Source organism: Felis catus, chromosome A2 (genome assembly GCF_018350175.1).
Source record: "Felis catus isolate Fca126 chromosome A2, F.catus_Fca126_mat1.0, whole genome shotgun sequence".
In the NCBI taxonomy this organism is placed as follows: domain Eukaryota; kingdom Metazoa; phylum Chordata; class Mammalia; order Carnivora; family Felidae; genus Felis; species Felis catus.
In genome coordinates, this window is record NC_058369.1 from 146,007,319 (window position 1) to 146,024,159 (window position 16,841).

Below are 16,841 nucleotides of genomic sequence, written 5' to 3' on the forward strand. Positions count from 1 at the left end.
ACAGCCATGGATAACTGTAACAATATTTTGGCATTCATACTTGGAATTTCATGGAAAAAATTAGAGTTAATGCTATACAGGATTACCATTTTCCTGTGTGTTCCTTTAAAGATAAAGTTAAAACATTAGTCATGACTAAAGCATTTTGTCCATTAAGACGTACCATAATTTAACTACTTTATGATCTACTGGGTCATTTAGATTGCTTCAAACTTTTTAAAAGAAAAGTTTTTAAAGTAACACTGCAATTTGCATACTTACACATTAATTTTAGTGCACAATTCTGAATCTTAGGATAATTTAAGTAAAATCACTCAAAGAATATAAAATCTTCAATTGTATATACTAAGTTGGCTGTATCATAGTACCTTTGCCAACAATGCTTAACCTGCCAATGTGTTAAGTCCTGTATCTCTCATTTTAAGTTTATTTTGAGAGAGAGAGAGAGAGAGAGAGAGAGAAACAAAAACAAGAGAACGAGTTGGGGAGGGGGTAGAGAGAAAGGGAGAGAGAGAATCCCAGGCGGTTTTGACTCTGTGCTATCAGCACATGGGGCTCTCTCTCACAACCGACCTTGAGATCGTGACCTGAGCTAAAATCAAGACTTGGACGATTGACCACTTCACCAACTGGGCTACCCAGGCACCCCTCTCACTTTTTTTTTTTTTTTTTAATATTTTTAATGTTTATTTATTTTTGAGACAGAGAGAGACAGAGCATGAACGGGGGAGGGTCAGAAAGAGGGAGACACAGAATCTGAAGCAGGCTCCAGGCTCTGAGCCATCAGCCTGGAGCCCGACGCGGGGCTCGAACTCACGGACTGCGAGATCATGACCCGAGCTGAAGTCAGACGCTTAACCGACTGAGCCACCCAGGCGCCCCCCTCTCACTTTTTTTTTTTCATTTTTTTTTTCAACTTTTTTTTTTGGAGCGGGGGGACAGAGAGAGACAGAGCATGAACGGGGGAGGGGCAGAGAGAGAGGGAGACACAGAATCGGAAACAGGCTCCAGGCTCCGAGCCATCAGCCCAGAGCCTGACGCAGGGCTCGAACTCACGGACCGCGAGATCGTGACCTGGCTGAAGTCGGACGCTTAACCGACTGCGCCACCCAGGCGCCCCTCCCTCTCACTTTTTTAATAAGCATTCTCTGGAGTAGACATAAAACCATTTTGTACCCTACGCTTATTGGTTACTTTTGAATTTTTATTCAAAGCTGCTCTATTTTACCCTCTTTAAATGGCATTACTCATCTTTATTTCACCCCCTCATCAACTACAAGTCTGTTTCCTTTGGTAAAAACATTCTCTTAATAGATGAGCACATGCTGGAAACTGAATCTAGAGAAATATGGCATACTCTCTGTAGCAACTTCTCTGCAAAAAAAACCAAAATCTTCATGGACTGGGGATTACTTGGGGTTTTGAAACAGTGGTCTAAACTCCTTATGCACACTTTCACATCTTTGAAGCTCTGTAAAAACTGTATTCTCAAAAAAGAAACTCACCTTTCTTGTAAAAGCCTATCTTTCCATACACTCTCTCTCAGCCACTAACCCACACCTCTCCTAAAAAGCAATCAAGTGTTGTCACTAAAGTCTATCCAATATTTTATTTATATTGACCTTCTAAATAGTGAGAGCCTTCCATGATCTTCCTAATTGCCTAGTAGAATGCCATCTATCCTGAGTATTTAGCATATTGGTCAATATCAAACATGCAGAGTTCATTTAATTCCATGATGTCATTTTTTAGAAGAACAACAGTTGAGTATCAGTCTCATGGTCAAGGAGAATGAGGGCCAGAAGAGCTCTTTCCTGATATCCACACCACTGATCAAGCACACTCTCCTAACTCTATATAGTTGGTGACTAAGCATTCTAGGAATGTTTCTGAATGAAAAATACAAAGTCTGAACTTTCAAATAAATCTGAACTTCAAGATTCTGAGCCTGGGTGGCTCAGTCGGTTATGCGTCCAACTACGATCAGGCCATGATCTCGCGTTCCGTGAGTTTGAGCCTGGGGTCAGGCTCTGTGCTGACAGCTCAGAGCTTTGAGCCTGCTTTGGATTCTGTGTCTCCCTCTCTCTCTGCCCCTCCCCTGCTGACACTGTCTCCCTCTCTCTCAAAAATAAATAAAACATTAAACATTTTTTTTTAATTCAAATATGATTTATTTCAAAGCAGTCTCTCTGGAAAGCTATGCAAATACTTACTTCAATGATGTTACAACTGATTAGGAGTTTTATAAATTCTCTTTGAAAGTGCTGTTAGGGCCAGTTCACAAGAAAATCATAATTCTTAAGCCAATTTCATAATCATATATCATTTTACACTCCGATTGATGTTACTCAGCTTTTCCATCATCTTATTCTGTGAAATTAAATGATCTTTAGCCATCTCAAAAATTTATATCCAGCCTCAAAGCATCAAGATGATTTCATAAACATCATTGCTTATGATACTCAAAGAGAATATAAAATTCCAAAAGACCAGCTTAAGATGATGGCATTTAAAAAGTCAGTTCATAACCTGCTTATATTCCTTCTATATATATTGTCTGTTTATATTCCTTCTCTTTCCAAAGATAATTTGAGATAGCTTTATTGCCATTTTCAAAAAAAACAACAACACTTATATAATGATATAAATTGTTTTCAAAGAACATTTTTACTTATAACTCAGGCAATCATGTAACTTCTGAAAAACTCTCCAAAACTTATTTTTTTTAATGTTTTATTTATTTTTGAGAGAGATACAGAGTATGAGTGGGGAGAGAGCAGAAAGAGAGACACACAGAATCCGAAGCAGGCTCCAGGCTCTGAGCTATCAGCACAGAGCCCCATGCGGGGCTCGAACTCACGAACCGTGAGATCATGACCTGAGCCAAAGTTGGACGTTCAACCGACTGAGCCACCCAGGTACCCCTCTCTAAAATTTATTTAAAGGATACTCTGAAAGATAAGCATGTCAAATTATATTGAATATATACTTAAATGTGCATAGAAAATTGTCTTAAAGTACATATACCAGGATGTAATGATGCTATCCATTGAGGGACAGGATTATGAGACACTTTTAATTTTTCTTTATTTTTGGTCACCTGGACCTTCTTACATTCATACTAAGAATATGGAGCATTTATACAATCAATCAATCAGTCAATCAATCAACCAATTGGGGCACCTGGGTGGCTCAGCTAGTTGAGCGTCAGATTCTTGATTTCGGCTCAGGTCATGATCTCACGGTTTGTGAGACTGAACTCCAGTCAGGCTCTGTACTGACAGCATGGAACCTGCTTGGGATTCTCTCTCAATGTCAATCTCAATCTCTCTCTCTCTCTCTCTCTCTGTCTGCCCCTCACCCACACGCATGCATGCTTTCTCTCAAAATAAATAAACATTTACAAAAAATCAATAAATACCAAACATATATATATAAATTTTTTTTTAACATTCCAGGATCTAAGCATTAAGGATGCTTAATCCTGCATATCTTAATATTTAAGAGCTCAAAATTTGGCTCAGGAAGAAGGGTATGCCTGCCTAGATACTACAGAGGCAGGGTTTAAAAAGAACCTGAAGTCTGGGTTTATCTCATCTCCTTGCCCTTCTGCATAATTCTACAACTATCTATACAACTCAAAAAGGAAACCTTGCGTATTCTAAATGAGCTACCACCTCTCAAAATGTTTAAGGCAAATTCAACAATTACACTGTTGATGACCTGAAAATGGGTCACCACACACAACTGATTATAACTCTCTTATGCAATCCTTCCTTTGGAGGAAACAAACACAGCTTGTACAAATATTTCAACTAGACCTACTTCCCTAAGAGAAGATGGTACGCATCTGTAAGCATTACCAAGTTCTAAAAGCGCAGAGCAAGGCAAAGGAAAAATTATGAAGAAGTTAAATCAGCCTAGTCATTTGTCCCAAGCAATTTCATATTACATCATTAATTTAAGAAAGTACATAGGCTTCTATTGCGTCATTAGTTAATAAACAAACCAGGCCAAGTTAAGACATTTTTACTTTGAAAGTTATGATGAAACATTATCTGGAAAAATAAGATAAGGTTTGAGAAATAACTACATTTCTACAGGATATGTAATTGTTTTCTATAGTTGCCTGTTAAACAGCTATACTATGTTCTTTCTCACTAGGAATTTAGGGCTCAAAACTATATCCAGCATGCTTTTAGTCTTTAAGCAAACAGACACTTATGAAATATATCTGAATGGATTTATATGGTGTGGACATTCCACATGTAAAGATTTGAAGATCATACCGCTCAACTACACACAAGTTCAGATGCCTGTATCAAAAGAAGAGATGAATGGGGGACAGGCAACCACAACGTGAAAGAAAAGCCCTCCCAAACTGAGTCACACCACATTCCATCTCCCTGGGATGGAACTAGGAAGGGGTGCTGCCCCAACTATACGGGCATTAAATCAGATATCCTTGGGGATTATCTCAAAAACGCAACACCTCACAGCTCCCTTCCTCTTTCACCATCTGAGAACCCTACACCTCAGAGGCCCTTGGAGCAAGAGGGAAATTTCCAATCCAGTCATTCATAAAGTATCTTCTCCCTCCCTGAGTTTAGAAAAGTCAGCCCAGAGACCCTAAAAGGAAATCACCAATTCATCCTTAAAATGAACACCGAGAGTTCCCAGCCTGAGAAGGAGTTATAGGTGCTCTGCAGTGTTTTTAAGGCACAAAGCTTGAGAGCAGGAAGTAGCTAGATGGTGCGGGAGAAGCCGCTGCGTGTGAATGAAAATTAGTCTGTAGCGATCCTATCTTTTTCACATTACTTATCCTGGACAGAAAGGTGGGGGCCTAGAATCAAAACATAAAGCTTAGGATGTCTTCGGTCCACCTCTTGGGGGGAGGGGGGCGGAGAAAGAAAACTTTTGTTGAAGGGTGGGTACGGTGTGTGGTATCTAAACTCCAAGAGACCTAGCATTACTTCCAGAAACAAGCCCCTAACAGTGCAAGATGTATGAACTCTGGCAATCTGAACATGGGGATCAGTGTGACTGTCAAAAAATGCATAATATATTCCAATTTTATTTTTTTCTTCTTTCCTAAAATTGGTCAATATTCTATAATATTTCAAAATCATCTTTAGAATGAAAATTTTGAAGCCTAGGTTAAATTAGCTGAGTTACTACCATTACACAATCTCAAAAGTTTTACAAGCGTCAACCTTCAGGGCACCCAGGTGGCTCAGTCAGTTAAGCGTCCGACTCTTGATTTCGGCTCAGGTCATGATATCACGGTTCATGAGTTCAAGCCCTACATTGGGCTCTGTGCTAACAGTGTGGAGCCTGCTTGGGATTCTCTCTCTCCCTCTCTCTCTCTGACCCTCCCCCACTTATACTGTCTCTCTCTCTCTCTCTCAAAATAAATAACTTAAAAAAAAAGTGTCAACCTTCAACCCGATATACATCTTGAGCATCTGATGCTAAAACGCCTGAATTGTCACTAAGTGCCTTAACGGGGGTGCCGGGTTAATAATATCACCAATTAGGGCAGAAAGAAGATGAAGGTGAAGAAAAAGTACCTCTTTATACAATCCCACTGAGGCTCCTACTCTACTTTCTTCAGCTGCTCAGGGGGCTAAAACGATGAGGAGTGGAGAGAACAGAAAAGGGTGATTTCACTGCTAGGTACCCAGAGTTGGAGTGAACAAAAAGCAAAGGAGGATCTAAAGAGGATTTTTAAACGACAGAATTAGAATAGACACTACATAGCATTAACTCCAATAATCTAGCAATTAAAATGAGACTTAAGACATGTTTATTATTTTACTACTCAGCCTGAATGGACAGTGGGCCTTTAAGGTTATTTAATCTTACCCTGACAGAAAAATCTAGAGTTATGATCATTACAGTCATGCAAAGGGTTCATTTCACCATCTTCTGTCACACTAGGAAGTCCCACAGAAAGTCACTAATTAATTAACCAAAGCCCAAAAAGGAAAAATTCAGTTAAGTAACCATTTCTGGAATTATCTCCCATAAAATGTAGGCTTTTTTTCCCTCTTTTTCTCTTTGATTTCAAAACTCTCTAATGAGACAAATTGAGTAGTTACATACCTATAGATGGAGATTTGAAAGGGTATTTATCTGGAAGATCCACTCTAACTTTCCATACTCCACCTTCATATGGTGCTGAAATACAAGTAAAAATGTTAAACATTGTAACTGTGTGTTTCCACATTAAAAAACAAATCTGAGTCAAGGTGAAACATTAAATCCTAATCTCTTTCCAAAACCTTGTAAATTAATTCCTTCAAGAGTCAGGGACCCCATAATTAGTAGCTATTATATGTTCAGATTAAAATACTTTTCTTTAAAAAAAAATTTTTTTTTAACGTTATTTGTTTTTGAGACAGAGAGAGACAGAGCATGAACGGGGGAGGGTCAGAGAGAGGGAGACACAGAATCCGAAACAGGGTCCAGGCTCTGAGCTGTCAGCACAGAGCCCAACGCGGGGCTCGAACTCACGGGCTGTGAGATCATGACCTGAGCCGACGTCGGCCGCTTAACCGACTGAGCCACCCAGGTGCCCCTAAAATACTTTTCTTTAACAGATCTAGAGTTGGGGGCACTGGGATGGCTCAGTTGGCTGACTTTGGCTCAGGTCACGATCTCATGGCTCGTGGGTTTGTGGGTTCGAGCCCTGCATCACGCTCTGTGTTGACAGCTCAGAGCCTGGAGCCTGCTTCACATCCTGTGTCTCCCTCTCTCTCTCTCTCTCTGCCCCTCCCTGGCTCTTGATTGGTCCCTCTCTCTACCAAAAATAAATAAATATTAAGAAATATATATTTTTTAAAGATCTAGACTTGGAAAATAAGCAAAGACTCATTTCTCCCCTACATTTACCTGATTCTGTAAAGTATTAAGCACTATTCAATTAATTGGTAAATAACAGCCTCCTACTTCAATCTACCCTGTTAACCACCCCTAACCAAACCCAAAAACAGAAATAGAAAAAATACATGAAACTTTCCCCCAAACCATCCACTGAGTAGCCACTCATTAAAAAATAAATAAACAAGAGTATTCACAATTCATGTTTAATGCTGTCTTCATGGAGATAAAAGAGAAAAGCATATAAAGAGTTATGATAAAAGCAAGACTTCCTCACTGGTTCTACAGTTGCATTAAATTTACTGTTCAAATACTACCCCGCCACCACCTGTCACTGATATTCTCATTACTTATTGAGGAGTAGAGAAAAAAGAAAAAGAGGAGCGCACATCAACATGTGTACTTACTTCCTTGTGGTCCATAAAACTTCACTACAAATTCATTGAGTCCTCCCAGGATCGTAACCTCATGCTTACTCTCAATGCTAAGGCAGAAGGTAAAGGAAAGTACACAGGCTTTATATTACCTAGAACTAAAGATGATATCCCCAAGATATGCTATGTAAAGTGTTACCAACATTTGATATGAAACTGACAATATAAAATATACATAGTCATTCTGGTCACTTAGAAGGCAATATATACTCTTGTGAAAAGAAAGGGAATGAGCTTTAGATTCAGAGGCTGGAGTTCAAATCCCAGGACCGCCATTTGCTGCTTTTGCGGGCCCATGCAGAATAACATGAACTCACTCTTTGACAACCGGGAAACACCACTTCATAGAATTTCTGTAAGGACTGAATGGGTCCAATATGTAAAATGTGTAAGACTGCATTTTGTATATACATAATGTATATGTATATACAATACATAATGTATATTGGATATAATGCACGTACATAATGTATATACATAAATGAAAAACAGGCACTTAGTTTTAGTTTTTCTCTCTTCTGTGAGCTCTCTTCCCCAATCTACTCCCAGTGACCCTTTAACATAAACTCCATTATTCCCTTTAGTCAAATACTCAGCATAGCACTGATTCTCCTAAACTATAAATGCTGTGCTCCTAAAATTATGGATTTACTAATAAGCCAAGTCCCCACCCGTTCTCCCCCTGGCTTGGAGAATAATCAAATGATTCGTGATGCCACCTTGCTAACAAGTACTGTTAAATGCAAAAGACCAGCAAAAAAATTTAAAAAAACAAAAACCAAAATGTTGTCTGTAGTATTTCCTTTCACCTATGCTTTCTCTCCCTTCCAAATCTCTCTGCGCCTTAGACTGGCCTCTGGGTTCTGGTGCATGCCAGGGCTCTCCTCACAGGAGCAACACTTCTGTGGTCTCTTCCTCAAAAACTTGCCTGTCCCTGAGACTCTCACCTCTTTAAGGTACTAATATTCAGCTACAGGAACCAAACCAACCCGAATCAGAAAAGAGAGCTACTGGTTTAATATGTACCTGTTTTAGGTTTCTGTTTTGTAGTTCAAACAAATAATGACTCAGGAATTTTAGGTGCTGGGCTTTGGAGGGCCCTCAAATCTCACAATGAAATTAAACAACTAAACCCCTAACAACCAGTTATGATAAACTGGTCTTATCTTTCTCCGTCAGCAATGCCAATTACATTTTAATTACATGTACTATTATACAAAGGGAAAGAACTGAAAGAAATGTAAAAACATTCTCTTATATAAAGAAATACGGTCTTTTTAAAAGATTTGAAATTACATATTTGGCTTTCTTATTTTGTGGTCCTACGGGCCACGAAACAGAGGGGCTGGGTGTATTTTTGGGAAAGTGCCTTGTTGAAGAGCCTTGAACAATCTCCGCTGAAGACGTGTAACAAGACAATTTAATGCTACTTTGATCTCATTCTTTTCTAAATGAAAACTATTTTAATAACATGCACTCTGAAAGGACTCAAATAGCATCCACATTGTAAAATGGGCTTCATTTCTCGCTTGGTCAAATGAGACATTCATGGATGCTTTGGGGTAAATTCTACCTGACTAGTCACCTTCTGTCCCCTGGCAAAATATTCCAAAGCTAATGCTTATGTAATAAATAAACGTACAATAGGTTTAAATTGTCTTAAAACAAACAAACAAACAAACGAGCAAAAAGAGCACCTTGTGTTGTAAGTTAAACCTAGTTACAATAAACAAAATTAAACACAATAAAGCCCTTGAAGAAAACAGACTTTTTAAAAAATAATCTTGGGGGCTCCTGGGTGGCTCAGTAGGTTAAGCATCTGACTTCAGCTGTGCTGACAGCTCAGAGCCTGGAGCCTGCTTCAGATTCGGTGTCTCCCTCTCTCTCCGCCTCTCCCCCACTTGTGCTCTCTCTCAAAAATAAACGCTTAAAAATAAAAAAATAATCTCGGGGCAAAAAGGCTTTCCTAAGAATGACACCAAAGCCAGAAACCAGAAAGGAAAAGATTAGCAGATACAAGCACAAACACACACGTAAAACTTTTGTATTGTAAAAGACAAAAAAATAGGTATGTATACGTTTTTTTAAGCAGGCATCAAGCCCGGCATGGAGCCGAACGCAGGGCTTGAACTCATGACCCAGAGATCAAGACCTGAGGGAAAATGAGACTCAACTGACTGAGCCACCCAGGCACCCCATAAAAGGCAAAATTAAAACAAAGGACAGCCTAGGAAGGAAAAAAAACTATAGCATATGACCAAAAAATGTGAATTAAAATATATAAGGTTATTACAAAGCAATAAGAAACATGAGAAACACCTTGACAAAGAAAAGACAAGAACAGCCAAGAAAACTGAATGAGCGTAATTAAGCTAAAAAAATTTCAACTCATTAGTTTAAAAATCACACATTTTCCACTCTTTTCCACTATACACTGATAAAGAGGAAAGAGCTGATGAAAACCTCGTGTTCAGTGGAATACAAATTAGTATTCCTGAGGGTAAATTTAACACTATATTCCAAAACTCAAAATGCATTTATCTTTTATTCAAATTTCCCTTTTATGAAGTTATTTTATAAAAAAAATAACCAGAAACTGCTGGTGGGAGTGTGACACAGTTTCAACCATCCTGGAAAACCGCTGGCGTGGTAAAGCTCCACACATACACCCTCCCAATAGTCAGGTATAGCCGTGATCACCAAAACACAGGTTCAAGGATGCTCACGGTGCTACTTACAAATCCAAAAATTAGGTTACGACCCAGAGACTCCCCAATAATAAAAAGGACTTACGGTTGTCACCCAACAGAATACTGCACAGCAATAAAAAATGAATTGCAACATGTTAAGTGCATGAGTCTCCCAGATAGGACAGTGACAGAAACCAGATACCAAAGAGTAGACACAATATGATTCCAGCCATACACATTTCAAAGAGACTAAATAAATCAACGGTGTCAGACATCAGGATAGTAGCTACCCTAGTGGAGACTGTGAGCATCGGGAAGTGGTTTGAGGGGGATTTCTGGGGTGCTGATTAAACCATTACTGTTTCATTTATCACTGAGTTACAAAAACGATTTTTCGTATATATATGCTATTGTCTAACCAAAAGTTTACTGAAAGTAAGTCAAAGTATATCTGAAACGTGCAAATATGTTTACTGGAATATGTGAAATTTAAAAATGGAAATTAGGGGCGCCTGAGTGGCTCAGATGCTTAGGCGTCCAACTCTCTTATTTTACTAGTGTTTAATGATGCCCTCTCCCCACCCAGAGCTCTTCCAATGTATGTTTCTGCTCAGCTTGGGGTATCCAGTAGTAGTCAACTGAATAAAGTAGTACAGATAAAGATATCCCAGTCATTAAACAAAACCAAATAAATTCACAAGGACAATGAAAGAATAGAGTAAGGCAGAAATTTAAATGAGTTTAACAAAAGAAGTCATAAACTAATTTTTTAAATATAAAAATCTGTAGAAGCAGCATTCCTCATTAGCCAGAACTAACTTGCTATGAGTAGCACTGATTAAAATATTTATTTTTGAGAGAGAGAGAGGGAGAATGTGTGTGTGTGGGGGGGAGGCGAAGAGAGAGGGAGACTCAGAATCAGAAGCAGGCTCCAGGCTCTAACCTGTCAGCACAGAGCCCGACGAGGGGCTGGAACCCACAAATCGTGTGATCATGACCTGAGCCAAAGTTGGACGCTCAACCAACTGAGCCACTCAGGTGCCCCTGACAGCAATTACTCTTAATCACTTAAAATTCTGTTATCCACATGGATGGCTCTTCTAGAAAACTGAGATCATTTCTATCCTTTACATGGCTGCAATAAATCTGGGTTTCTTCCATTTTGTGACCTGTTTGAGAGTTGGCCCATGCTTTTATCTACTCTCCAAAGAGTCATGTTAAAATGAGATTAGAAATCAATGCTCCGGGGATGCCTGAGTGGCTCACTTGGTTGAGCACCCAACTTCAGCTCAGGTCATGATGTCGCGATTGGTGAGTTCAAGCCCTGTGTTGGGCTCCTCTGTTGTCAGCATATAGCCCGCTTTGGATCCTCTGCACCCTTCTCTCTCTGCCCTTTCCCTGCCTGTGCGCTCGCTCGCTCTCTCTCTCTCTCTCTCTCTCAAAAATTAAAAATAAACATTAAAAAAAAATTTTTTTAAGGAAATCAATGCTCCAAACCTCCCCTTTCCCACAATCCCTGGTATGGTCTTCCACGTCAGATATACTGGCTCTGTCTTTAGTTACACATTATTAGTGAATTAGAGTTCTTAGAGTCCATTTCATATGAAAAGCTCAAGTAAGCTGAATGAAACCTTTAAAACTCCTACCAAGTTGGTAAAACGAAGAAGCTGTGCTAAATTTATGCTGCCTTGGAATGGTACAGACAACTAAATCAGATGGAAAAAAAGAATTTAAGTTTAGTTGAAAGAAAAACACTGCATTAAAAATAAGCCATTTCATCACCATGAATGACTGACTTGCCCACAAAAAATATAAAATTACTTGACTGCTGTTACCATGTGTGTTTATGGTAGAGGCCGCGAGTTTCTTTCTCCTCTCTGCTGCAAAGTCAAGGGCAAGGAAGGCAAATGAGAAGGCAGGTTACAATGACAAAAATAATGATCTATTTCTGATCAGGCTAGCAGACTGGCAGGAGCTCACTAGAAGGTTTCTTCATTACTTTCTCAGTTTCAAAGCTTAAAAGCAGAAAATAACCTTCAGATACAGTTCTGGTAAAAATATGTTAAACAAACGCATAAAGCCACATTTTACTCACCTCTGATCTAAGCTGTTCGCAAAATACTGCGTTTTACTTACTTAGCATTTCACTATTAAGTACTATCAGCATTTTTGGTAGAATAATGATTAACATTCCCAGGAACCCAAGTTCATTTCACTTTTAAAATGCCAGCCACCCACCCCCTTATTTCCCCTGAATGGCATTATGATTACACAATCTAATATTTAAAGGTTAATGCCAAACTGTCAAGAGATAACTGACATTCTTGGCAAAACGTGTCTATCGGGATTTTAGAAATGATTTTTATATAGTTCTGGAATTTTCCAGAAAGAGAGCCAAGGGCTAAAAGCCTGTGCCACAGGATTGACCTTAACAGGTCAAAGACCTAGGAATCAGACAGCATTGTTTCCTAAGTTTACTGATAATGAGCTTATAAAATAAATGAGGGTGGCCTCCCTGAGCTGTGTCCATGGAAGTAAGGGACTGGGGTGAAGAATGTGCTTCTGTACAGAAAGTAGAAGCAATCTGTGTGGCTTTCTCTATATATGTTCAGACCAGTCTATTTCCAACCCTCCTTGAGATTAATCACATTCTGAAAGTTGAAGAAACTTGCCAACCTTTATTTACTACCTGGTATTCTTAATAAAAACACAGCATGCCTTGTGAACCCATTAATGTGCAAAATATCACAAAAATAATACTGGGTTATGTTTATAGAGAATCCTTCTGCTTTAGGGATGTACACTGAAATATTTACTAACTAAGCTATATGATGTCTAGAATTTGCCTTAAAATAACCCAGTATGGGCAGAGTTAGGAAAGGGGTACAGAAGAAATGGCGGAAGCCTTGAGGTAGGAATTACTGAATCTGAATGATGGGTGCCTGGAGGGGGGAGCAGTCACCACATTGTTCTTCTATGTTTGAAATTTTCCATAAGAAAAGTTCTAACAGTGTAGAAGAACTTAGCTGCTGTAGCTGTTTCTCAAAAGCTTATGAAGGGGGGGGGGGGCACCTGGGTGGCTCAATCGGTTATGCATCTTTTTCTTTCAGCTCAGCACACGATCTCACAGTTCATGGGCTTGAGCCCTGCGTCAGGCTCTGTGCTGGCAGTGCAGAGCCTGCTTGAGATTCTCTGTCTCCCCCACTCTCTGCCTCTCCCCTTCTCGTGTGCGCTCTCTCCCCCCGTCAAAATAAACAAACATTTAAAGGAAAAAAAAAAAAAAGCAAGCTTATGAAACAATCCAACATTTTTTCCTGAGGTCCAGTACTTAGTCTGAGGAAGAGAAAGGCAGAAAATGATCCAGTACGTAAAAGAACAAAGACTTCTTATTGAAAGAGAAGAATACTCTGCCAAGGTAGCAACTCAACAAGTGACATTCTAGATGAATGAAATTCAAAAGGATGGCTAAGAAAAATCCAATCACTCAGAAGGAATATGAGCATAGCTTTTGCATACCTATGACAAATAGCCTCTGGGCAATAATTACTTATACCTTAAACAAAGGTACATCTGTAAAGAAAAATGGTCATGTACAACAGCAGAGGCTCCTGGGTGAGATGAAAGTTTAAATTTAAAAAAAAAAAAGGCTTTTAAAGGTTTGTGTTCTTTTTATTAGGAGAGGGGAGGACTTTTACAGAAAAGAGAAATAATGAAAACAGAAATAAAAGCTATCAAGAAAATAAGCATGGGGAAAAGGATGAAAGGCAGTAATAGGGAAGAAAAAAGCCTTCTGCCAGTGATGAAATAAAATATAAAGAATAAGGGCATATTTTTATCACTTATCTCAATCTGGGAGACAATAATACAATGTCAAGAGCAATCAACAAAACAATATGCAGGTGTCATATTTCCTAAACTCAAACGATTTTATTCCCTGTTATCACCCTCCAAAATATTTTAAGCTTTCCACATGAAGTGACAGGAATCTATTGTGCTGAGCTATGGAGAATATACTGTTAGCATCTATTAAATCCACAAAAGATCACAGGCTTTATTTCTGTTAAAAAGTTGGTTTACTAAATATTCTACACACAAGAGCCATAAGGCAAACACAAACTACTCTTGGACGAACCTGCTTAAAATTTAGCAGGGCAACAGGAGATCTGTACGTTAAAGAGTAAAGGTAAAAAAGGGTTGTACCAAGTGCTACTGGGGTCTACAGAAATAGATTTCTTCTAGTTTGCAGGTACAGACAGAGATAGATTTACACAGGGCTTAAGAACAGTATGGGATTTGCATGTGCAGAGGTGGGAGAGGCATTTAAAACAAAACCAGAAAAGCACAGGGTATGTCCACAGAATGGGGACCACTGCGTTTTTATTGTGATGAGTGGACCATGGGGAGTGTGAGAAAGTAAGCCAAGACCAGATCATCAATGGCCCCAAAGTATGGATTTTATACGGTGAACAGAGACAGTTTGTATTCCTAGGCACGGTGAACACAACTGTGCTTTACACAAAGATACCTGAGCTGTGGTGTGTAGGACTGGCTGAAGGGGTGATAAACAGTTAAAGCAAAAGAGCAGAAAAGAAACATTCAAGGCCTCAACTAAGGTAACAGCCATGGGAATGATGGGAGAGAGTAGAGTCTTCTCAGGCTTTGCAACTGACTAGACACAGCATAGCTGATAGAAAGCAGCTCCAGTGCTGCTAGAGTATCTCATTTTCGTGGGAAACCAAAAAACCAGATTTCTAAGTCAATCTCATTTCTAAATGTAAACAGAGCACATGTGCTCCAATGTCTCTCAGTGAAGCTTTCTGGGATCATTCTACTTACAACCACAGGCTGCTACATTCCCAGCAACTAATTAATATACTATGTATTTTACTTTATTTATCTCTTGTCTCCTACTACACAATGCAAACTTCGTAAGGACAAGGATTCTCTGGTTTGTTCACTGCTGCATTCTTAGAGCCTAGAAGAGTGCCTGGCACATAGTAGGGACGCAATCAATACTATATAAAATGAACATATGAAGTTGCAAGACAGGCATGACCTGAAACTGCCAATCTGAGGTCTGACTATAGTTTTAGCCTTGTCGGACAGCAGAGGTGATACTATTAATGGCAAGGTGGAACACAGGACAGAAGGGACAAATTTTTTATGGAAGATGCTAAGTTCGGTTTTGAACACACAAAATTTGAAGTATAAATGGATAAACCAAGCAACGATATACTATAAGCAGATGAACACTTGTGATTTAAAAAGTCACCTTGGGGTCCCTGGGTGGCTCAGTCGGTTAAGCTTCCGACTTCCGACTTCGGCTCAGGTCATGATGTCACAGTTTGAGTTCAAGCCTCACATCGAGCCTCACATCGGGCTCTGTGCTGATAGCTTGGGGCTCATGCTCATGCTCTGTCTCTCAAAAATAAGTAAACAGTGAAAAAAAATTTTTTAAGGAGTTATCTTGTAAATCACTTAACTCTCAGCTTATTTCCCAATCTTTAAAAAAAGGGGGGGGGCAGTGGGTGACTGAGGAGGGATTTCTACCTCATTCACAGGATTGTTGAAGATGAAATGAAATAAAATACCTACAAAGAAAGGTACCTGGCCCAGTATCTGACACAACAGGAATTCAAATTTTGGGGTGGGGGTGGGGGAGGAGGGGCAGAGGGAGAGAGAACCTCAATACAGGGCTCGATCCCAGAACCCTGGGATCATGACCAGAGCTGATATCAAGAGTCGTACGCTCAACCGACTGAGCCACTCAGGCACCTCAGGAATTCAATTTTTTTTAATGTAAGAAATATACAAAACTGACTAGAGATTAGTTTCCACAGAACTAAAGTTTACTTAAGCAAAATCTTTTTTAATATCTAAAAAATTAAGTTTTCTTCTACATTCTTGGGAATCCTAAAACAAAACAAGCATCCTTTCTTGATGTTTTCATTATGAATAATGGCTGCTATATGGCACCACAAAATACAATGACGTCATCTGGAACTAACAAGGCATATGCTTATTTTGTGAAATAGAAACTTCCCATACTGTTATGGAGGCACTGGCAGGTGCTTTTCCCAAGTTTTTTTGTTTTAAGTAATCTCTACCCCCAATATGGGGCTCAGACTCACAACCCCAAGATCAAGAGCCACATACTCTTCTCATGGAGCCAGCTAGGCATCCCCCTTGGTTTGTTTTTAGCTATGTTTGAGAGCTCTTAGTGGGCTACCATCCTTTAAAATGTTATCTATGGTGGTTATCAAAATCAGATAACCAAAGTTTATGAACTTTTAATTTTTTTAATTTTTACTTATTTTTTTTAAGTAGGCATGGAAGCCAATGCGGGGCTTAAACTCATGACCCTGAGGATCCAGACCTGAGCTGAGATCAACAGTCAGATGCTTAACCTACTGATCCACCCAGGTGCCCCCATAAAATTTAATTAAGAAAAAAAAAATTCTAAAAAAGACATTCTCCAATAAATAAAATACACTTAAAAAATTTTTTTAATGTTTATTCATTTTTGAAAGACAGACAGAGACAGAGCACAAGCAGGGGTGGGTCAGAGAGAAAGGGGGACACGGAATCTGAAGCAGGATCCAGGCTCCAAGCCGTCAGCACCAGAGCCCAACGCGGGGGCTCGAACTCATGAACTGCGAGATCACGACCTGAGCCGAAGTCAGATGCTCAGCCGACTGAGCCACCCAGGTGCCCCAATATACTTTTCCAGTTGTTTGTTTGCAGGTTTACAACTAAATTAGTTGACTGTAACAGCCAGAAACCTAAGTGATTGAGTGATCACTTATTTAAAAAGTCTTTTCAAAATAAGTATGTA

At 39.3% G+C, this 16,841-nt stretch overlaps 1 protein-coding gene across 7 annotated transcripts in view; it reads right to left on the bottom strand.

The window, feature by feature from the left end:
• Positions 1-16,841, bottom strand: part of UBE2H (ubiquitin conjugating enzyme E2 H) — a 102,923-nt gene that overhangs the window by 38,584 nt on the left and 47,498 nt on the right. For 4 of the 7 annotated variants that reach the window (XM_019825794.3, XM_003983041.6, XM_045052744.1 and 1 more), the window contains 2 exons: positions 7,290-7,366; positions 6,106-6,180 (listed from right to left, as the gene is read on the bottom strand). In XM_019825794.3, the coding sequence (XP_019681353.1) occupies positions 6,106-6,180; positions 7,290-7,366 (152 nt within the window). Of the gene's footprint in view, positions 1-5,570; positions 5,627-6,105; positions 6,181-7,289; positions 7,367-11,841; positions 11,887-16,841 lie in introns of those variants that run through there. The other 3 variants (XM_019825792.3, XM_045052743.1, XM_045052745.1) reach the window with 3 other exon arrangements.